General features: G+C 52.3%; 1 protein-coding gene across 1 annotated transcript in view; it reads right to left on the bottom strand.

Moving 5' to 3' along the window:
• Positions 1-10,526: 10,526 nt before the first annotated feature.
• Positions 10,527-23,391, bottom strand: part of ASIC2 (acid sensing ion channel subunit 2) — a 989,591-nt gene continuing 976,726 nt past the window's right edge. The window contains exons 5-10 of the mRNA XM_029928684.1: positions 22,843-22,899; positions 21,317-21,470; positions 18,444-18,535; positions 14,765-14,844; positions 13,263-13,331; positions 10,527-11,477 (exon numbers count right to left, since the gene is read on the bottom strand). Of these exons, the coding sequence (XP_029784544.1) occupies positions 11,376-11,477; positions 13,263-13,331; positions 14,765-14,844; positions 18,444-18,535; positions 21,317-21,470; positions 22,843-22,899 (554 nt within the window). The 3' untranslated portion in view covers positions 10,527-11,375. The remainder of the gene's footprint in view (positions 11,478-13,262; positions 13,332-14,764; positions 14,845-18,443; positions 18,536-21,316; positions 21,471-22,842; positions 22,900-23,391) is intronic.

The raw sequence follows: 23,391 nt of genomic DNA on the forward strand, positions 1-23,391 counted from the left end.
TAAAATGCTGTGTTGTGACAGGTATCAACTACCCATTAGATACTGAATCAATTTTTCTTAAGCACTACTAACTGCTTGCTTTTCTTGAAGCTAGATCATTCTGAAAGTTTCCTGTTAGACCTATGAGTGCAAACATATGGTATCTGTCCTTCTCTGCCTGACTTATTTCACTTAGCATGACACCTTCAAGGTCCATCCACTTTCCTACAAATGGCCAGATTTTATTCTTTCTCATTGCCATGTAATACTCCATTGTATATATATACTACATCTTCTTGATCCACTCATCAGGTGATGGGCATTTAGGCTCTTTCCATGTTTTGGCTATTGTTGACATTGCTGCTATGAACATTGGGGTACATGTGCTCCTATGCATCAGCACTTCTGTATCCCTTGGGTCAATCCCTAGCAGTGCTATTGCTGGGTCATAAGGCATTTCTATGGATAGTTTTTTGAGGAGTCTCCACACTGTTTTCCAGAGTGGCTGCACCAGTTTACATTGCCACCAACAGTGTAGGAGGGTGCCCGTCTCTCCACACCCTCGCCAGGATCTGTAGTCTCTTGATTTGTTCATTTTAGCCACTCTGACTGGCGTGAGGTGGTCAGATACCACTACTTTAAACTCAAGTCTTTGTCCCTTTTTCCTGGGACAATGCCTCATGTGGATGTCCCTTGCCATCCTGCCTCCTCCCTTCCAGTGAACTTCCTACCTTGTTACTCCCTTGCATCCTGGCCACAATGGCTTTTCTCACCTTCAGGTTAAAGACCAAGTTCCTCGGCTTGGCACACAAGATCCTTTAAGAGCCAGGCTCAGCCCACACTGGCAGGTCATCTCTCCAGTGTTCAGAAGCTTTTGCTGTAGCTGGTTTGCATCCCTGGCATCCCTGAGTGTCGCATCCTGTCTCATACCTGTCACCATCCCCTGCCATTCTTCCCTGTCTTTTTTGTTTTTTTTTAATATTTTATTTATTTTTGAGACAGAGAGAGACAGAGCATGAGCGGGGAGGGGCAGAGAGAGAGGGAGACACAGAATCAGAAGCAGGCTCCAGGCTCTAAGCTGTCCGTACAGAGCCCGATGCAGGGCTCGAACCCACAAACGTGAAATCATGACCTGAGTCGAAGTCGGAGGCTTAACCGACTGAACCACCCAGGCGCCCTGTTCTTCCCTGTCTTTACACTCCAGCTAATCGATGCTGTCTTTTGAGGCAATAGGCTTGTTTTCACAGAAGGGCTTTCACACCTGCCCTCTGTCTTCCTGGAATGCCATTTCCTCAGACCTTCAAGTGGCTATTTCTCTTCAACCAGCTCGTGCTCCCACCTCACTTCCCCACATTGACTTCTCTGACCGCTGTAGCTGAAGGAAGCTCCTCTCTCCTCCTGCCACTATCTTACCTTCATAGTGTGTATTACTGGCTGAGATGGTTTCACGCACGTGTACATTTATGTGCCTCCCCTTTTCAATCTTATACTAGATTGTAAGCACTACGAAGGCAGGAGAAGGGCCTGTTTTTTCTATTTCCAGCACTTGGAATAGTGGCGGGCACACAGTGGATTCTTGGTGACTGAATGAACCTGTTGAATGCATGACTGACGCAGGAAACATGAATGGTAGGCAGTCAGCTGATGTCTGCAGAATCAGTGAATGAATGAGCCCTGATACCTCATTTCAAGAGAGCAGCAATTCATGCGACAGTAATAAGTACCAGCTATGTGTCAGGCCCAGGCATGCCTCAAGATGGGCATATTGTCCTTCCTGAGCCCCCTTGGGGAGACTTTCTACCTCTCAGGGGACCACCCTGGCTGCTTTTCATTCAAATGCCACCCACGTCCTCCTTGGCTATGTCTTGTAGAGGGAGTTCGGTGTGATTTGGGAAGAGCTGGCACAATGTTTTGTTTTTGTTTTCCCCTCTTATCCTCGCGGTCTGACCTTGGGAAAGTCACTCCACCTCTCTGAGCCTCAGTGTTCCTCAAGTGATAAAGGCCATCTCGAAATACTGTGTTGATCGAATAATACCGAGCAGTGAGGCACCTAGTACAGGACCTGGCACCGTGTGGAGGCCCAAGAAAGACTGGCCCCTTGTCTGCTTGCCCTGAGCTTGGGGGTCCACCCAGGGAGAACGGTGAGCACAGGTCCTGCCTGTCCCGGGGCCTGGGGATACTTGGGAGCCTGGGCCATGCCCTCAACAGTTTGCTAAGAAGGAGAAAGAGGAGACGGGGGACTGTGAGAAGAGGAAGCAGAAGGAGAAGGGGGATGGTTTGGGCAAAGTGACAGATTTCTACAGAAAGCAGGGAGAATGAAATACATTATTATCCCTTTAAAATTTTTTTTAATGTTTGTTCACTTTTGAGAGATGGAGAGAGATATAGTGTGAGAGAGGGAGAGGAAGAGAGCAAGGGAGATACAGAATCCAAAGCAGACTCCAGGCTCCAAGCTGTCAGCACTAACCCCAACGTGGGGCTTGAACCCATGGTCTGTGAGATCATGATTGGAGCTGAAGTCGAATGCTTAATTGACTGAGCCACCCAGGTGCCTCTATTGTCCCTTTTTCTAGTCCAAGTCAGCTCATTCTTGATTAGTTTGACTCCAGGAGACTAATGGGAAATGGGTTTTTCTAAATCTTTTGTGCTGAGTAGGAGATGACTGGCTTCCTAAGGTGCTGTCCCTTCTCTACCTGGAGGTACAATTGAGGCAGGCAGAGGCTCCTAGCAGCTGAGGGAGACTCTGCTGAGCTCTCTTCTTGGGCTGGGTTCCTGTGCTCTGCCTGGGAGACTCAGGCAGCTGGTACCCCTGTATTCATTCCACTGCACGCGCTGGCCTGAAGCGTCTAGAGTCGGGGGCTGGCTTGGTCAGATCCAGCCCTTACTGGACACCTTCTACGGGGTGGCAGGTGTGCGACTACTGCCTGCCTGTGGCCAGCATTACATACTGAGCACAAGCCTCTCTTCTACAGCGTACCAGGAATGCTTCCTGACACTTCAATAGAAGCCACTGTCCATGAGTCAGCAGGTAGGACGGGGCTTCATTGTGTGTCAGGCATTGCACTGGCTCTTTCTGTAGTTCACCTACTACCCTCATAGCATGCTTAGGAGGTAGAGATGGTGACTTGCATTTTTAGGAAAAAACTAAGTTCTGGAGAAGTTCTAGAGCTTGGCCATGTAACACAGTTGGTGGAGCTGGGATTCAGACGGAGCTGTTGGACCCCAAAGCCTTGGCATGTCCAGTCTCCACAGCTGAACTAGCTTGTGGACTCCAGCTGGTTGGACCCCCAGGGGTTGGGAAGGCACAGTGGAGGGACAGCAGTGGAGAGACAGCCCACTCCCATTCATCAAGAATCTGTCCTTCCCGGACCCTCTGAGTCCTTCTCCACCTCTAAGCCTTTGCTCAAGTATTTGCCTGGCAGGCAATTTCCACACCTTCTCAAGTCTTTGGGCAAAACCTGCTCCACCTCAGCCCTGCAGACACATGGTGTGCACCGGGCCTTGTGCACCTTCGCTGTAGCTCTCTCACTGCTCAGGCTTTTGCATGCACATCTGTTGCCTGCCTTCACCCAACTAGACCCTGAGCCCCTGAGACTGTGTCTTCTTGGTGTATGAACCTTGGTGTACAGTGGGCACACAGAAAGTCTCCATGGGGTGAGGGATTCTGGACAGAGACCCTGCCTGGTGGTGGGGGTATCTTCTTCAGATGTTTCTTGACCTCCTCCTCTAAGACTGGTTGAGTTGGGTATGCTTTGGTGCCCACTAATTGCCTTGTCTTGGGCCTTTTTTTTTTTTTTCCTTTGGTGCAAAAAGGCGATTTTATTAAAGCATGGGGCCAGGACCCATGAACAGAGAGAGCTGTCTGTTTTGGGCCTATTTTGACTTAGCTATAATTCCTTTGGAAAGGACACCACAAAGTCTGAATTCTACTAAAGACAAATGGCCCACAATGGTAATAAGTTAGCTACATAGGCCACTTCCTTCAGAGGCATGGGGTGGAGAGCAGGTTCAAGGAGACCAAATTCCCCATCCCAACCCATCACTCACAGGCATTATCAACGGCTGTTTATGATTATCTTTGTTGTTGCTTTTGTTTTTTAAGTTAAAAACATTTTTTTAATGTTTTTATTTATGAGGGGGTGGGTAGGGGCAGAGGGAGAGAGGGAGACACAGAATCTGAAGGAGGCTCCAGACTCTGAGCTGTCAGCACAGAGCCTGACGTGGGGCTGGAACTCATGGACCGTGAGATCATGACCTGAGCTGACCCGATGCTTAACCAACTGAGCCACCCAGGCGCCCCCATTGTTGTTTCGTTTTTTAAAGAAAAAACACCATTACCTTCCTGCTCAGAAATGAGAGACGGCAGCAGTGGTGTGCAGCCCCCGGGGAGCACAGGACACGCACTTCCTGCACGTACCCAGTGGGACCAGTGGTCACGTTCCTTAAGAACCAGGCCACGGGGATGTCTGCAAAGCAAGCTGCAGCTGCTTTCTGTGTATGCAGGTCTCCTCAGCCCTCAAAATCATCGCGCGCATAAAATAATTTTATGAAATCACATTTCAAGGTTCTCTGTTCATATTCATTTTCTGCTCGCTCATTCATTTTGCCATCTGTGGGAACTCATTAGCACACAAGCTGCAGCAGGTGCCAAAGGTTTAAAAAAAATTATGGGGGAGAAACTTGAAATTGATCAAATCCTATCTATCTGTTCTTTTTCCCTCCTGTAAATTGAAAAATGACAGCCATTATGCCATTTTAGGAGAAAAAGTGTTGGTTGCTCTTTGTGGTGCTGTGGCCCTTTTGAGGAGGAAACGTTGGCACTTCGGGACCAGGAAATCTTTGCCCAGCCTCAGGGCATCCCTAGGGGATCACAGATGGGCTCTGGGAGTCCATGACCCTCCTATTATAAAACTGTATGCAAAATTACACGTATATCTCCGTGACCATGTGCAATTTTTCCCCCCTGGGGAGAGAGCTCATAGCTTTCACCCTATTTTGAATCCAAACAAGATTAAGAACTAATGTTTTACAAGAAGAAAACAGAAAAGAAGAAAAGACAAAGGATTTTCCTTAGCTCATTGAATCCTCGTAATTACCTGGAAAACCAGGCATCATTAAATGCTTGTTTAAATGCCTGACCCCCATTCTTAGCCTACACCATAGACTGTTAGGGTTGGGGCACGCCAAAGGATTATTTGTTTGTTTCCCGCCCCCTCTTCTTATATAGAGGGTGAAACTGAGGCCCAGAGAAGTGAAGTATGTTGTCCAAAGTTATATGGTCAGTTTACTGCAAAAATGGGTTGGAAAGTCAATCCTTTGACTCTCTCTTTGCTCTTGCAAAGTCAGTGAGCATGGAGTTCTGCAAATGTTAAAGTGAATTAGTAAGAGACTGTTCTCCTCCCACCTGCCCTCAGGCTGGATTGGTTCCCACTGACCTGTTTCCTGAGCCCCAGGGACTTTCTGGCCAGCAGCACACCCAACCTACTAGCCCTAGGAATATACAGATGCATGCGCAAGATGATTCCAAGTGCCAGGATCTCAGATGAATGGAATAAACCGAACCTGGCTGGGAAATACCATCATAGACACTGGGAGGTCAGGGGAGAGAACTGAAGGGCTTTGGTGACAACATGCCCCTCATTCTTTGCACCTGCCTGTCTCTCATGGTCATTTTGGACAGTTTCCTTTTTCCTTTCTTTGCTCAGATTCCCTGGACTTATGTTAGTGGGGTCCTTGCTCCAGCCCATGCTTGGCATGTGCTGCTCTCTTGTAGTCAGAACTTTTAGTCATCTGTTTACTTGTCAGGATTCCCTCCTCAGATGGTAAATTCCTTGGAGGCAAGTGCCTGGCACATACCGGACAGCCAATCAATGGAGTTGAAATAAATGGTGATCCTGTGTTCCTCCTGTGTTTTCCCTTCCCAGCTATGCCAGGAAACTTGTTCTGTGCACATACAGTTGCCCTGGCTGATCAGGGCAGGCAGCATCCGTGGCCTCTCGGAGCCCCCTTTTCTGTTCTGCGATGGGGAGACCGTGCACTGGTGTTTTCTGGAGGCCCTCACCGCTGCTTCTAGTTGAATTCTCAAAACCAAATTAAAACCCGAGAGTTTGTGGAGGAAGAGGTTCCAGGTTTCTCCTTGGGTCTGCAGGGTTAGGCAGGCTGAACTGAGCTTCCCCTGAGCAAACATGGGTACCCACCAAGATCACACCCCTGGGTGGTGTCTGCCTCCCCTTTCCGCCTTCCTAGCTCACCAAGAACCTTTCTCCAGAGACCCTCTGTGAACTTTTCTCACCAGGAATGTTCATGAAGACTCTTACAAAAATAACTGCAAGATGGAAAAAGGAAAACAAGATAACTCGGTTTCTCTCTGCCAAAAACAGCAAAGCAACAGTGTGTGAGCAGCAGGCTCGGTCCCTGGCATGGCTCCTCACAGAAGTGCTCATTCCCTGTCTGCTCCCTAACTGCACCCAACTCCATCGATTCTGTTTCTGAAGTTATGTGCCATTATTTGATTGATTGATCGATTGATTGATTAATTGATCTGGCCCTTTGAGGTCACTGGTAATTCTACCATGTGGTTTGGCTGGGGACAGCCTTCCTGTCATCCTTTGGGTGACTCTCGAAAACGTGCCACATTCCTGAGTCTCTTCTGTCTACCAAACGTCATCAGGTCTTCACTAAGGAAATGATTACACATGTGGCTATGTAAGGACGCAGGTCTGAAACAGACTCCATGAGACAATAGAAGGGCACACATCACCCAAGGCAAGAGGGACCACCCTTGTAACGCATAATCAGGAAAGGCCAGCTAACACCCTTAACATTTCTAAGGGCAGGCCTAAAGATGGAGGCTAAGACTAGTCACGCCCTACGTGAGGGTCCTGGGCCCACTCTGTAATTGGTTAACACTCTAAATGTTGTGATTGGGTCCCGCCAAAAGTAACAAATACTCTAGGCAATGTGAATGGTTATACCTGCTGTCAATAATATTGTATAATAATAATTGGATCACTGTACCTATGTCACAATTTCCTGTAACTCCCTCTTCCCAAACTCATAAGAGCCCAACCTCACCTTGGTTTGGGGCTCGCTCCACGTGGATCCAGTGTGTTAGTGGAGTCTGTGAGCCCGAGCTTATATAAGCCCGTGATAAAGCCCTTTGCTTTTGCATGCGTGATTCCGTCTCCCTGGCAGCCTCTGGTTTTTGGGGGCGATACTAAAATCTGGGTATAACAGCTACTTGTTTGAAATGATAAGAAAAAGACACCTCACCCCTCCCAAGAATTCAGGGATACAGCTGTGTCTTAGGTTAACAACTGGTTAATAGCAATCAGCAGCTGGCTATAAATTTACTCTTTCGAACTTCCTATCTCTTTCCCTTTAAACTGGGTAAGTATGCAGGCCTGCTCCAAGATGTGTTCAAACTAGAATCCCCAGATGGGAAGGGGTGTGTACGTAGGTAGGCCTTGAAGCAATCCAAACCCTTTAGAATATTCTGTGCCCCACCACAAATTGATCTGAAGTTTTTATTTTTAAAGGAAGCCAGAAATCCAATGAAGCAGTTCAAATTGCAACTTAAGCTATAGATTTTTAAAACATTTATGGAACTGTTAAACTGGAACGAGGCAGAAACCTCCAATGGATTTTCAACTCACTGATTAGAAATTTCATTTGTTCTTATTCCTGATGGGAGCAGTCTGAGGACATTCACTGTTCCTCTGGATCTGACAGTCTAGACACCAGAAGGACATTTTCCAGCCTGATGTAGTGAGGTGTGTGTTTGTCTAAGGAGAGTGACTTCCACACTCCCTGGGAAAGTCTGGAAGAATGATTACTTTCAGTGTTTCTTGTTTTGCGTCTTCTTGGTGGGTCTAGAATGGAATTATAAGCCTGGGAGCTTGGGAGTATAGCTTTGGCATGGCCACCGATTCGCTGTGTGACACTAGGCAAGTCACTCCCCCACATCCCAGGTCTGCTCATTTGGAAAATGAGAGCCATAGTCTATATGGTCCAAAGGACCTTTGGTAGGTAGAATAATGGCCCTCAAAGACGGCCAAGTTTTCAGGACACCTGGGTGGCTCAGTTGGTTAAGCGTGTGGCTTCGGCTCAGGTCATGATCTCATGGTTCATAGGTTCAAGCCCTGTGTCGGCCTCTGCTGACAGCTCAGAGTCTGGAGCCTGCTTCCGATTCTGTGCCTCCCTCTCTCTCTGACCCTCCCCTGCTCGTGCTATCTCTCTCTGTCTCTCAAAAATAAATAAAAACACATAAAAAAAAAAAAAGACAGCCAAGTCCTAATCCTTGGAACTTGTGAATATGTTACTCTATGTGGCAAAAGAGACTTTGAAGAGTGTGATTAAGTTAATAGCCTTGAGATGGGGGCGTTATCACGGGTTATCAAGAGGTCCTGATCTAATCACAGGAGTCCTTCAAAAGTGGAAGAGGAAGGCAGGAGAGGGTCTGGCATAGAGGAAGATGTGACCCAGGAGGTGATGGTTGTGTGATGTAAGGACTCCACCATCATTGCTTGTGTTGGCTAAGGCAGGAAGAGACCACCAGCCACGGAATGTCGGCGGCCTCTAGGAGCTGGAAAAGGTGAGGAAACAGTTTCTCCTCCAGAGCCTCCTGAAGGAACACAGCTTTGCTGACACTTAGACTTTAGCTCAGGCAGAACTGTGTCAGCCTTCTGACCTCCAGAACCTGAACACAGTACATTTGTGCTTTAAGCCACTGCATTTGTGCTAATTTGTTATGCAGTGACAGAAAACTAAAACAGGGAGCAACCTTGCACTCAGGCCCTAACGATTTTGTTTTCTTTTATCATTTATTGTCAACTTGGTTTCCATATAACACCCAGTGCTCATCCCCACAAGTGCCCTCCTCCATTCCCATCACCCCCTTCCCCTCGCCCCTACCCCCATCAGCCCTCAGTTTGTTCTCAGTATTCAAAAGTCTCTCATGGGTTGCCTCCCTCCCTCTCCCCAACTATTTTTCCCCCGTCCCCTCCCCCATGATCCTCTGTTAAGTTTCTCCTGTTCCACTTATAAGTGAAAACATATGATATCTGTCCTTCTCTGCCTGTCGGTGCCTAAGGATTAAAGCCCAGCTTTGCCGACAGTCTTGGGCATCACCCCGCTGAAAGGGTGCTTGGGAGGGGGCCTCTCAGGGATGCTGCATCCCAGCTGCCTCCTGGCCACAGCGTGTGTGTGAGCGTGGCTGGTTAGATGTGTCCCGTGCAGGGGGAGAGAGCTTCCCGTGCCTCAAGTCTGAAGGGGCCTCGGGAGAGCCTCTGCAAAGACACAGGTGCCGTGTTTTCATCCTCAGATTGAGGGAACTGAGTCCAGAGAGGAACCGGTGTACATTATCACACCGCTGCGGAGGGAAGGAGATGGGGCGGGCACTCCCAGCTCCTGCTACCGGTTCCTCTCAGTTGCTCGCTGGGGAAATACCTCCTCCATGTGCTAGTGGACAGGGAGTGGGGGAGGGGGTGGGGATTGAGAGTGAGAGACTGGAAGGCAAAGCAATGGCCAGAGTTCTGGGCCAGCCAGTGTTTTCTGTGCATCTGAGTGTGAGCAGGAAGGTGCAAGCCATACAAGGCTTTAAGGGAGACCTTGAGGGGCACCTGAGTGGCTCAGTCGACTAAGTGTCCGACTTTGGCTCAGGTCATGATCTCGCAGTTCGTGGGTTCAAGCTCCATGTCAGGCTCTGGGCTGACAGCTAGCTCAGAGCCTGGAGCCTGTCTTTGGATTCTGTGTCTCCCTCTCTCTGAACCTCCCCTGCTCATGCTCACTCTCTCTCTCTCTCTCAAAAATAAATAAAACATCAAAAAAATTTAGGGGAGACCTTGAGTTGGTAGTGATGGAGGAAGCAGGGAAAAGGAAGGCTAGGCTACAGGCACTGTCACCTTCGAATTAGCATGATGCCATGAAGACAAAGATTCTGCCTGGACAGGAACTTCTCTCTTGCCCCATCGAGAGCATGCACGGGCATGCCCCTTCCCCACTAGACACCTCCACCCTCCTATCCTGCCTGGACATCCTCTCAGCAATAGTGGGGAGCAAGGCGGAAAGCAGTGTGGCCTCTGCAGGGACAAGCAAGGGACAAGCCGATGGGGGTGAGGAGGTGGGGTGCAGAGAGAATCCGGAAAGGCTGGTGTGTGGGAGGGAGGCCAGCCCGATTTCACGGACAGTGGAGAGGAGTCAGGACAGAAATGCGAGGGACGGAAGACCTCCGTCATGGTTCTCAGGTCTGGGCAGTGTTGTCTTCAAGCCACACACCTATGGTCCAGGGCAGTGTCGTCCAGACAGCAGGCTGTGACCCATTAGTGGTCATGAGATCATTTACGAGGTTGCGATCAATAGTGTTTGGAGACTTAGAATAGAAGGTAAATGCATACCTTCTATACACTTTGTAAAGGTAAGCGTGGTTGCAGTAAACTTCACATGGACATCATCTGTGGATTTTAACCTGGCAGGCCTGGCCCTTTGGAAAGGCTTTGGGGAACAAGACCTAAGTAATGGGGGGGGGGGGAAGGCAGCATCGACTCTGCTGTTTCCACAAGACCAGCTTTTAATATGACCGTGACTGGAAGCACGAATAAATAAACGTCAGAGAAAATGGAGAAACCAAATCAAACCAAACCTCAGAACATCAAAACCCAAATCTGGAAAACGAAACAAAACGAAACAGATCTCTGACAGACAGACAAAACAAACCCCCCAAAGAAACAGAATCGGACTGTACAAGCCGGGTCATGGTGACAGCGGAATGACACGGGTCCCGTGGATGAGTGCTGGCGTCGCCCAGGCCACCCTGCCTCCACCAGGCGCTGGGAGGGGGTGGGGGATGGCCCAGTCAGCCCACGGGCCAGCTTGGGGAGGGGGTCTGTGGGCAGGTTAAGGACCTTCACAAACTACACAGGGACCGGACGTGGCTGGGAGTTCTGCGCATTTCCTCTTGACCGTGCAGTTGCGATCCCAGCGTGGCCACGGGGTGACTTTGGGGCTGGAACCTGGTCCCACGGCACGGCTGCAGGGTGGCCGGCGGAAAGCGCACAGAGGACAGTCATGTACGGAGACGGATGTGGAGGTGGCGCCGTGAGCAGTTTGAGCATGCAGGTGCTTTATACATCTGGCAGTGAGATGTGATGGCAGGTTGGTTCTCGGACAGTTCCAGAGTGTGACTCTTTTCTCCTAAGAGGGACGCACGGCGGGGCCCGAGGACACGTCGTGGCACGCGTGGCCGCAGCGAGGTTTTGGCAGATAGTTTGCTATGTGTGCATAGGGGGCTCTTGCTTCTTTCTGTCATCAGGGGCCATCCCACCTGAGCCTGCTGTCCCCTGTCCTGGGTCTTGGGCCTCGAGGTCTGTTTGTGGGGGTGCCGGGTGGTCCATGGGCTGTCAGCAGGCAATCTCCTCCAAGGTCCCCAGGGCCGTCTGCAGGGGCACATTCACAGTGTGGCTGATGGTTTCAGAGTGGTTTGGCATCGTGTCACAAGTGCTCTGGAGGGAAGGAGACAGTGGGTGTGAGATTCGTTCTGCATACAGTCATCACCATGCACCTGGCAGCCCAGCCGAGGCCCTGGGGGCTGTGGCCCCTCCTTGGCTCTCCCTGGAGAGCCCACATCTCAGGGGCTGGCTTGCTGTCATGGGGCACAGGCTTGGAGGGGCCTCGCTGCTTCAGGATCCTCACCATTGCCCACGTAGGTGGGGACCGGGCGCCCTGGTGATGAGGTTTAGCAGTGGCCCCTGACATGTCACCCAAAGCTACACCTGAGTGCTCTCTGGCTTCAAGGCAGGAGCATGTCCTGTCCTGCCCTCATCCTGGGGTCCTCCCTTGAGGCCTTCCTGGGTGGAGGAGGACCAGCTTGTGGCTAGGCTGGGGGCACAGGGTGCCAATTGCTGAGGCCAAGGTGGAAGTGGGGAGGCCCCCAACCAGCCAGAACCAGAGTAGTCATGGCTCCCCAGTGGATATTTAGGGTTAGGCTGGCCCCTAGCAGTCTCAGGTCCCTGGACAGGGTGGGGGTGGGGCTTGAGTTTTCCCAGGGACTCCCATGCTGAGGAGGGCTAGAGGCTGGGAGGGATGGGTGCAGAGAGACAGTGGCCAAGACTGTCTTAGAGATTTGATGAGGATGGGCTGCAGTGTGTGTGTGTGGGAGGCGATGGAGCTGAGCACTTCCCGTAAACTAGGCACTGCTGATTGCTTTATAGGCATGGTCCCACTTAATCCGCTGAGGTGCCCGTGATTCCACAGATGCTCTGGGAGGTAAATCATTGCCCTCAGACACTCAGTTGGGAAGCAGGGACCTGAGTGCAGAGCCCGGGCCCTTCCACACTCCCTTCCCCTCAACAGATGCTGTCTAGTTCTATTCAACAGAGGCTGCAGGGACCCGGGAGAACCTAAGTGGAGATTTTTCACCTGGGAGAAGGGTACAGACATGGCATCTGGAATGGAAACGGGGGCTCTCTGGGGGGAAGGGGCTGGAATCACTTTGGATTTACTGACTGCAGGGGACGGTGGCTGCCTCAGACGCCTGGCATTCTCGGGGCAAAGTCTCAGCTGGGGAAAAGCCAGGGATACCTGCACCAGGCGGCCAAGGCCAGAGCCCACAAGCAGACAGAGTTTGGGAAGGAGAGTGGACAGCCATGAGAGGTGCTGCCTCTCTGTGCTCAAGGGAAGAGAGGCAGAGTAGGACAGTGGTCAGGGGAGCTCTGCCCCTCATCAGCTGGGGGACCTTGACCTTCTGGGCCTCAACCACCTCAAATACAAAACGGAGAGAAGAACAGACCTTTCTCCAGGGTAACCGTGCAGCTGAAATTAGGGGGTACGCTTTGATGCCTGCAGCACGGTGCCTGACGCGCACCTGACACACAACGGTAGTCAGCTACGTGGGTATTGCTGCTGCTACCAACCTCACGGGGCCCTGGGCTCCACGTCGCCTTCCAAAGGAGTAGAGCAGCAGTGACGTCCTCACTCGCATCTTGCCACCCGCCACCCTGAGAATAAGGGAGCGGAGCCTCCTTGCTTCCGCAAGGCATGAGATGAGAGCCGTAATGCTCGGGCCGGAGGCAGAAGCTGGACTGGGCAGGTATCGGCTGCACCCATGGCTTGCTATCAGGCTCTGGTGGGGTCTCAGAGAGAGCCCCGGGGCTCCGTGGGAGTATCCTTGGACAAGTGAGTTAAGGCACGCTGCAAGGTGCGTCCCCCCCACCCAGGCTTTGGCTTCTGGTCTCATGCGGCCGCAAAGGCAGAGAAACAGCAATGCAGAGCACAGTGGCTGCTCTTACCACGTTCTCATCGTGGCTCCCTTCGTCCTCTTCTTTACCAAGCAAGTCTAAGAGCTTCTCTTTGATCAACTGCAGGAAAATCAGGACAGGGGTGGTCAGGTTGGGGATACAGTGCAGAGGTAGAGCCATCTCTGGGAGCCCCTGCCCAGTCTTTTGGCTGAAGCAAGATTTCACTGCAGGAGCTAGAACCTGGAGGAGGTCACAGGAGGGCCCAGTTGGCAGGGGGACTGTTTTCTCTCATGGAAGGAGAGTGTGGATGAGCAGCCTGGGGGCCCCTTTGTGAGGCGGGGCCTGGGGAAGGAGATTACCAATCACTTTCCAGGCCCGAAAGCCCCACTGTTCCTAAGATCAAGGCTCCCCTGAGTTTGTAACTCTTGATTCTTAGCAACGAGGGGCAGTTATTAAACATGTTACCTGGCATGATGCAATTTCCATAACTTTATAACAGCTCTCGCGAAAATTAATAAATAAATCAGAATACGATCTGGCCATGGGTGATTTGGGTTTGGGGAACAAGGTCACCATGTGGGAGGTGGAATGTGGCATTCCGGAGGTCTCTGGTCCCTGGGGCCCTCCAAGCTCCCCACAACGGTTCCCAGGGGCTTTTGGCCAAGGACAGCCCTCTCTGCTCTTGTGTCTCTTCTTGCTGGAGTGAAACTCAGGAGTCCTGGGGACACTGAGGAATCCCCTTAGGAATTCTGGAGACACCGGAGCCAGCCCAGTTCTGGAGGATGTGGGGGAGATGGAGTGGAATGAGAAGGCTGAGGGGCCCAGGAATTCTCAGAGCCAGAAGCCGCTGTCCATTGGTTGAGATGCTTTCAGAGGCTCTGCTTCGGCTGCCTTCTGAGGACATCTCAGGTTGTGAAGAGCCAGAAATGGCCTGTGTGCCTTTGTCCCTCAGAATTGATGAAGATCGTCAGGAAATGCCCCTGCTCTAAACCTGCCTGCACCAGGACAGGCACTACTGAGGTGCCAGGCCACCCAGAGGGCCTGTGAGTGTGTGCATGTGTGTGTGTGTGTGTGTGTGTGTGTGCGCGCGTGTGCTGGGTGAACGTAGTGTATATGCATGCGTGTGTATTTATGAGTGATGTGCGTGAGTGTGGTACAAGTGCGTGCAACTGATGTGGGGGGGTATGCGTGTGCATGTGCTGTGCATGTGTGGGAGCAGACACACACATGTATGAAGCCACCACAGCTGGTCTTGTGTGGGCGGGGCTCAGAGCTGGCCTCAGTTCTGGCTTTTCTCCTCCATGCTTCCTCTCCCTCCCCGAGAGTGTGGACAGCCCACAGCTCTTCCAGCTGCCTTGGGGATAGGCCTGTGGCTTCTGTCTCTCTTGCATCCACCCCCTCCTGCCTGGCTAGGACTTGGTGATAGACAGTATTTGCGGGCGGGGAGGAAAAAGCAAGCTCTGGGTGGAAAGAGGCCATCCTCTCCTCCATGCATCCAGCAGGGTGAGGGTATCAGCATATGGCCATTTCTCCATGAACAACTGCAGTCTTACCTCGTAAATATAATCAAAGAGCTCTAGTATTGTCAGGATACTAGCACCAATAAACAATCCCATCTGACCACCAATATCACCTGGAGAGAGAGAAAAGATCAAAGATTTGGCTTTACTCATGGCACTCCTAGGAAGGAGTGAACAGACAAAGAACTCAGAAACCAGATTTCCCACAGGGACGCTGGGCCTTGGACAGGTCAGGCCCTGGGTTTCTGACCTCTCACAGGGACTCCAGGCCTTGGACAGGTCAGGGCCTGGACAGCTCCCTCCCTCATTGCACAGCATGCAGTGTGGATAGGAATTAACCCAGATGCTTACTGGAGGGCCTACAGTAGACCTCACAGGCTAACGGGCTTACTCAATTACCTTTAGAATTATGCTGAGGGGTTCCTGCTTTGGCTCTGGGCTGGGAATAGAGACAGAAGTGTGTGGTCCAGCCTGGGGAGAGGGCAGTAGAGCCCAGAACTCACGTGGAGCCCATGCCTTGGGTGCGGGTCTCAGGAACAACGGCCCAAGAGCCCTCCCTACCCACCCAATCATAACAAGGCCTACAGGGCCAATTCAGGGCACTGCTCACCCTTGGGAATAAGGTCATAGGAAGCATCCCCAATCCCCCGCCCCCCACCTGAAGGTAAATGCTCAATTTAGTCTTTTCCTAGAGTAGATGTTCTTGCTGGGGGGTATATAGGCCCACTGACCAAAGTGTTTCTTGACCTGTCTTCAGGTCCCCTCCTGGGAGACCTATATTCAGTGTAGATGTCTGGACCTGTCCCAGGTCTATAAAATCAGAATCTCTGATTCTGGGGTCTGGAAGTTAGGATTTTTAAATTCCCAGGTGATTCTCCACCCCACCAGGATTTGAGAACAACTCTCCTGTGAGAGTTGCAGATAGTTGGGGATCCTTTGGAAATGAATGCAAAACATTACATGGGTGTACCTGGGCATTTGTAGGGTGTACTTGTTTGAGAATCTATTATCAGATCCACCAAGCTTCCCCCCAAAAGCCCAGATGCTTTGCTCTGGAGGTCACTGTGGTCGAACAGAGAGCTCAGAGTCTCTGAGCTTGGAAAGTGGCCACCAGCTTGCTGCGGGGTTTTGATAAACCCTGACCTTCTCGGTAATTTTGCCTTCAAAGGACATTTTGTAGGGGGTGGGGGAGTGGAGGAGAGAGCTGTGAGGTCCTCGCTAGCTGGAGCCTCTAAGACTGACAGCTGCTGGGCTGGGCCGGGAGAGTCCGGGAAAGGGGGTGTGCCGAGGTGGGGGGCACAGTCTTACTGGAGATCCCTGGCTGACCTTGTGGTCTGAGAACTTTCTGTTGGCCACATCCACCGTCTCTGATTACAATCCTTGATTATGGCTGAGCAGAGCCTGACCACAGTGCCAGGCAGAGAGGGCAGGAAGGGGGGTCTTCCGGGGGGGGCTTGGTGCCGGGTTCCAACGGTTCCCCTCACTCCTCTCCCGCCTGCTCTCTCTGATGCCCTTCATGGGGACATAACTAGGGAGTGTGTACTTCAGATGTTCATGTTAGGTGTGAGGGTGTGTCTGCACGTGCATGCAGTGTGTGTGAGCGTGGGTTACGTGCCAGGGTGCTCTGCGTGTGCACATGCTTGTTTAGAAACAGAAGCATGTGTGGCTGTTGATGGCTTTATGCAGGTGGCTACTGATGTCTAGGGTAGGGTAACCAAGTGTGTCTAAGTGTGTGTAAGGGTGCCTTTGTGGGGGGAGGGCACAGTGTGTCTAAGTGTGCAGAACCTCTGTGAGCATGTGCGTGCATGCGGGCGGGTGTGTGAGGAGACCGTGGTCACGCAGTTCATATGCACACACACGTCTCTGGTGCCGCGTGGCCGGCCTGGGGGTCTGTGCCAGCGCACACTGATGTGTGGCTCACCATGCTGTGCGTGTGGGCGTGCTTCGGCGTGGGGGGTGAGCTGCGTGGGGATGAGTGCCTGTGCGGGGTGCGCTGGGGCCAGGCAGGCTGCATGGTGGCCGGGGAGGGGCCCGATGGGCGCGAGGTCGGAGCGTTTGCAAGCAGCACGCACTCCCATCACAGGAGGTACAGATGGTGGCATGATTTCTCAGCAGGCTATTCTGGGCGGGAACAAGATGCTGGGAACATGCTCATCCTCATGTCTGATGCAGAGACGAGCGATCCTTTCTGACAGATTCAGAGCTCAGGCCCTTCTCAGAGCGAGTGTGTGTGTGTGTGTGAGAGAGAGGGGGGGGAGGGAGAGAGGGAGAGTGAGAGGGAGAGGGAGAGGGAGAGGGAGAGAGAGAGAGAGGGAGAGAGGGAGAGAGAGCTGTGAGCCTATGTGGGGGATGGGAAGAACCCTGTCTGGAGTTCTCTTTCAGAAATGAAGGAGAGGGATGCCTGGGTGGCTCCGTTGGTTAAGCATCCGACTGTTGATCTCAGCTCGGGTCATGATCTCAGTTTGTGAGTTTGAGCCCCGCATTGGGCTCTGCACCGATGGCCTGGAGCCTGCTTGGGATTCTGTCTCTCCTTCTCTCTGCCTCTCCCCCATGGGTACATTACTTTCTCTCTCAAAAGAAAAAAAAAGGAGATGAGGTGACAGGCCGGGTGAGTGGGGTTGACATGTCTGGAGCATGACCTCTACCTCGGGCTCGGGACATTAGTCTCTTGGCTTAGCCCCTTTTGGCCACAATAGTGTCTGAGACCCAAATGACAGCCACCTTAACCCAACTGGGTCCCAACTGTGGCCCAGTTCCCAGTCACCTGGGGGATGTGCAGAAATGCTCACATGGTGCCCGGAATCACCAGCGGGGCCCTGGGTCACTGCCATGGTGACTGTCCAGGGACTAGAAACCACTCTTTATGGACCTTCTGTGGGCTGAGGCTTTAGCCCAGCTCACCATCATAACAAACTCATCAAGCAGCTTTATTACACCCATTTCGCAGATGAGGGACCTGACGTTCAGTGAGATGAGGCCCCTTGCCCACATTCTCAGAGCTGCCCCTCCCCCACTCTTGGCTGGTCCAACTCACAGGGACAACAGTGGCTATTTGTAGGGACAGCATCACGCCCTTTCTTGAGAGTGAGTAGGAGTTGGGAAAAGGACCCAAGGGGCAGGTCTTCTAACTGACCACCCCTGGGGGTTTTGTGAGTTTGACAGGGCAGGGTTGAAAGGAACTCCCTGCATCCATTATTTGGCAGTGCGGCCAGGGGAGCTGATGTGAACTTTCGTGGGGGTGGCAGTCAGGTGTGTGACATCCGGGGATGTGTGGTCCTTCCTTTGTGTTTACTCTCAGTCCGGGGGGGACATCTGGCCCCAGGGCTGCCGTGCTGCTTTCCAGCCCCACACACACTCATCGCCGGGGACCGCCCAGAGCTCAGCCTCCCCTCCATTTCACAGGTCTCTTTTCCTGCTGTGGCCCTGGACTGTCACTCCAACCTGGGGGCAGAAGACCACAGAGTCCAACAGGGCAGCCCTGGAAAGGCCCTGAGAGACCTTTTAGCTCACTTACCTCATGTGGCGATGGGGAAACTGAGGCCTAAATTGGGACATGAACGGAGCCTAAAACCTCCACACCGGAGTCCTTTCCATTCTGGGACGGGAGGCGTAACAAGTACATTGAAAGTACTGTCTTTCTGCCGGTCCCCTGACCCTCCCCCTCACTCCCCGCCATGACGTGTGGAAATGTGTGCAACAGACACCCACTTACCGAGTAAGGCAGCGACTTCATATGCCTTCTTCTGTTCAATCGTCTCATAATTGAGCGCCTCAAAAAATATATCCAGAACGAGGATGTTCTCTCTGCAGAGGGGATGTTCAGTACCACACGTGGTGAGAACCATCGGGATCCACACAGGTCACCTAACCCCGCTTTCCCGTGGACAGAGGGAGGGGCTGAGGCCAGGAAAGTGAAACAACCAGCCCAGAGTTAGAGCCGGTCAGTGAGAGAGCTGGCCTGGAACCAAGAGTCCTGAGCCCCAGCCCTGGAGGCCCATATCAGCTGTCCCCTCTTAGTGCCCTTTCCCTGAGTCCTGCCTGGCCTCCGGGGCTCTGGGCCCCCCAAAGGGTCTTCCTGGCTCCTCACATGCAGGCGATCTCAACAATCTCTGGACAAGCTCTTCAACCTCTTGCCTTGCTTACCCCACCTGACCTCCTGGGTGGTCCCTACCCACTCCTGAACCCCCCCCCCCCGGCCCACCGCCTTGTTCCTACTTGGATTTATAACAAGGCTCTCCTAGTGGGAGGCCCTTACGCTTGCATTGCCAAGTCAGCTGCTAGGCTCAGAGAGGGTTCTGAGGGAACAAATCTATATCTGGCCGGGGGTTCCCCTTTCCTCTTTTAGGCAGTAGGCAGGTGTGTTAACAAGACACATCTTGGCAGGAAAAGTCATCACTGCTGGCAGAACGTCTGCTCAGCAGCAGGGCCTGGCACCTCTTTTCTCCATCTCCTTCAACGCTGGGCACAGTGGCCTTGGTGCCCCTTGTTCGTAACCCACTGAGCCAGAGCTGCCCCAGGACGGGCTCTGGGGGTCGTGCTGGCAGGAGGGAGCGGCTGGCGAGAGAGAAGCAGATCCTCCTCTTCAGGCAGGGCTTCCCAAGGCACCATTCAAAGTGAGTGTCACCTTCGCTTGCCTGGGTGATGACAACTGCCTCCCCCCAGGCTGCCTCCCTGTCTCCTGGCTTCCCTTCTGTCCTCCACACTGCCCCCTGAAGGATCGTTCTAGAACTGCTACAAAAACATTGCAATTCAGGGCCACCTGGGTGACTTGGTCAGTTCAATGTCTGACTCAAGGTCATGATCTCGTGGTTCAGGAGTTCGAGCCCTAAGTTGGGCTCTGTGCTGACAGGGCAGAACCTGCTTGGGATTCTCTCTCTCTCTCTCTCTCTCTCTCTCTCCACCCCCCCCTTCTCTGTCTCTCCCCTGCTTGTATTCTCTCCTCTCTCAAAATAAAAAAATAAAACATTTAAAAAATTACAATTCAGTTCCTCAGTCGCACAGACTCCATTAAAATGCTCAGTAGCCACAAGGGATTAGTGACTCCTACGTTGGTCCTCACAGATACACAACCTGTGTATCTGCCATCATGACAGAAAGTTCTGTTGCAGAGCAGTGGTGCGGTTGAGGGGCGCCTGGGTGGCTCAGTAGGTTGAGTGTCTGACTTTGGCTCAAGCCATGATCTCACGGTTTGTGGGTTTGAGCCCCACATTGGGCTCTGTGCTGACAACGTGGAGCCTGCTTCAGATTCTGTGCCTCCCTCTCTCTGCCCTTCCCCCGCTCGCATTCTGTCTCTCAAATAAATAACAAAAATTTTTAAAAAATAAAATAAAATACACAGTTGAGGCTGTCACCCAGGTGAAGCTCATCAGAGGCACCCAGGGAGCCGAGGCCCTCCTGCTCTGACACCCACCTGCCCCAGCGCCCTCAGGCCATTCCCTTGTCTACCCTGTGCCTGGGACTCCTCTTCTCCATGATGTCCATTCATTTATTCTGTTACAAGACACTTTTTTTGAATGCCAACTCTGTGCCAGACACTCCACAGAAGTGAACAAAAGGAAAGGCTCCAGCCTTCAGGGGGCTTTCTGTCTAGTGCGGCACGCACGCATGGATATGGAAATCACACCCTTTGGTGAGCGCTATAAAGGAAAACACTAGAGTGCTGGGACAGAAATACAAAAGGAGGAACACTAATTTAGCTATTTGTGATGACCTTGAAATGGAGACCTGAACAATGAGGAACCAGGTAGGAAAAGTGTGAGAGGAAAAGCATCCTGGGCAGAGGGAGTGCAATGTGCAAGCCTGCCTGGAAAACTCCTACATGTCCTCTTAAACAAGATCTCTGAAGCTGGTAGGTTAAGCTTCCAACTCTTTTTTTTAATGTTTTTATTTTAGTTTTGAGAGAGAGAGAGAGTGTTTGAGGGGGGAGGGGCAGAGAGAGAGGAAGACACAGAATCTGAAGCAGGCTCCAGGCTCTAAGCTGTCAGCACAGAGCTTGATGCAGGGCTTGAACTCATGGACCCGGAGATCATGACCTGAGCTGAAGTCAGACGCTTAACTGACAGCCACCCAGACCCCGCAAGCTTCTGACTCTTGACTTGGACTCAGGTCATGATCTCACCGTTGGGGAGTCTGAACCCCACATCAGACTCCATGACTCTGACAGCAGGGAGACTGCTTGGGATTCTGTGTCTCCCTCTCTCTCTGCACGCCCCCTCCCCCGGCACTTGCTTTCTTTGTTTCTCTCAAAATAAATAAACTAAGTCTCTGAAGCTTTTCTTGAGGGATCCCAATGCAAGGTGCAGTCAACCAGCCTCTCTTCCTGCCTGTATCAGCCTATAAAGCATTCAGTCCTTCCCTCTTCTCTCCTCAAGACTGTAAGCTCCTTAAAGACTGGGGGAGGGGGGAGGCTGCTTCTTAGTCATCTTTGTCCTCGCTTTCTGAGTCCTAAACACAGAGCTTGGCACACGGCAGAGGGTCAGTTCATGTCTGCCAAATGGAGCTTCCCTCTGCCCTCTTCCTCGATTGCCCCCAGTTTCTCCTTGATCCATCCCTTCTCCCTCTGCCTACCGTGCCCACTGAGCTTACGAGATATATTTTTCTGATTTGTTAAATTTCTTCTCAAGGTACTTGGCTGACGTCTTGCTGGGGATCTTCACCATGGACAGCTCTTTGTTGTAGCGTGTCAGGTTGCAGGGTGTCCTGCAGAGACAGTAATTACTGTCCTTCTCCGCCAGCAGACCTGCGGGGAGAGGGGGCGGGGCTTAGTCCGTTGTGGGGGCGGGGCCTCCGGATTCCAGCCGCGGAGGCGGGGGCCGGAAGCTGGGGGAGGAGGAGCCATCCCGGGAAGGTGAGGGGCGGGGCTGCGGAAACGAGGGGAACTGGGCTTTGGGTATAGGCTGGTGAGGGTGTGAGCTCTCATAAAAGTGCCCACTCAGTGTGTTTCTCTTGGTCCTGTTCTCCTTCCATTTTCTTTATAGCTATGCTGTCCTTTAAAAAGTTGAAAGGCGCCACTTTTGGAGAATGGGCTCCCAGGGATCCCTGGCCCCTTCAGCTTCCCAGAGCCGCCTTCTTTGCTCCTAGCCTCAGTGTTCTCATCCACAAAGTGGGCCTCCCGTCTGGGGCAAACAAAGGAGACTATTTTATCTGAAATCTAGGACTCCATGGTATTCCCTGAGGCCCCTTCCTAGCCAGAGCCTGCCTCCTCTGCCTGCTGGGTTAGGGCGCAGCAAAGATGCTCAATTCCCGTCCCTAGAAGCAACCTCCTGGCATGTGAAACTTTTCTGCTTCTCTCTTCTACTTAGGAAGGGGTGGCTAAAGATATCACTTCCTTTCCTCCGTCTTTCTGGTCATGGTCATGTTACCCATGAGATTCCACACTCCAAAGCGAGATGTCTTTGTACATGTCTTTCACTCTCCTCTAAGGTTGGTGCCCTCCCACCCCCAACCAGCACACAGGAGCACACAGGAGTCCAGTGCTGTCCTAGCTTAGCTCTAGCAGGTGCAGCTGCTGAATGAACTTGAGGCCCTATGATTTAAACATGCTCTCTGCTTGTCTTGATCATAGATCACTTCCCAGGTGCAGAGAGAGGCAGGCATGGGGAGTGAGTCTAGCTTTGGTGTTGTAGCTTGTTTGTGGGATCTCCTGCACCTGAACTTTTCCAGTGAGGGAATCCGGCAGTGATTCCAACCTGCTACCACCCAGGCAGAGGAGGAGGAGGGGGAAATGCACAGCGGCTGCCCCTCCTCCCTCCCCTCCTATCTTTGGTGCCTACTGGGATGTCCGCTATTCATCCTCTCTCCTTCTCTGTCCATTCCTCTGTGCTCCTCAGTGCTCTCCATTTGCCTCACACCCACCTCTATCTGCACCTCTCTACTTCCTTTCGTTCCCCCAGTGCCTTGCCAGGCCTCATCCGCTGGCATCAGTTCCCTCTTTACCCTCTCTCCTTCCTCCCCTCCCCCTTCCTCTCCAGTTCCTGCAGTGCCACCCCCAGCCAGCCTCTCCGCCTCCCCCTCCTCCTTCTCCATTCCCCCTTCCATCCTATCTCTCCCACACCCAGAAGACCTCTAAGGTCTCAAGCTTAGACCCCACTCCGTTTGTCCCCAGTACTAACCTAGGGCAGGCTCTGCACACTCCTTGTGCTGCTCAGGAGTACAGAAAGGGGCATCCCCTGCAAAGAAGAGACACAAGGAGAGGTACTTAGGCAGCCACACCTCTCTCCTGGGCTGGGGAAAGAGAATGCATCCTGTGACCAGAAGGGGCAGCAGTCCCCAGTGGACACTCAGAGGGAATCACCCACAGAGCTGGGGGCAATTGGGAGCACAAGGTACCCAGAGCCAGGAGATTGGGTCTGCTCTGCTCTGTGACCTTGGGCAGGTGAAGATAGGGTCCGCCTAGCCTAGTTAACTTCTCCCAGATTGCTGTGCGGCCCATCTAGCTCAGGTGCGTGATAGGTGAGGAAAGCCTCGGTGGCTGAAAGCAAGGACTGTCAGAAAGCACTTGCTGCCTTGGGGCATGCATCTTCGCCTTTAATTCACATGGGTATCTCCTGAAATAGGAAATACTGGGTCTGTTTTACCCCTGAGAGACTTGAGGCTAAAGCATCCTGCCTTCCCAGGACATCAAGAGTGAGCAGTGATGGAGGCGGGTTTTGAACCCTCCG

The sequence above is a fragment of the Suricata suricatta genome, chromosome 17, assembly GCF_006229205.1.
Source record: "Suricata suricatta isolate VVHF042 chromosome 17, meerkat_22Aug2017_6uvM2_HiC, whole genome shotgun sequence".
NCBI lineage: Eukaryota > Metazoa > Chordata > Mammalia > Carnivora > Herpestidae > Suricata > Suricata suricatta.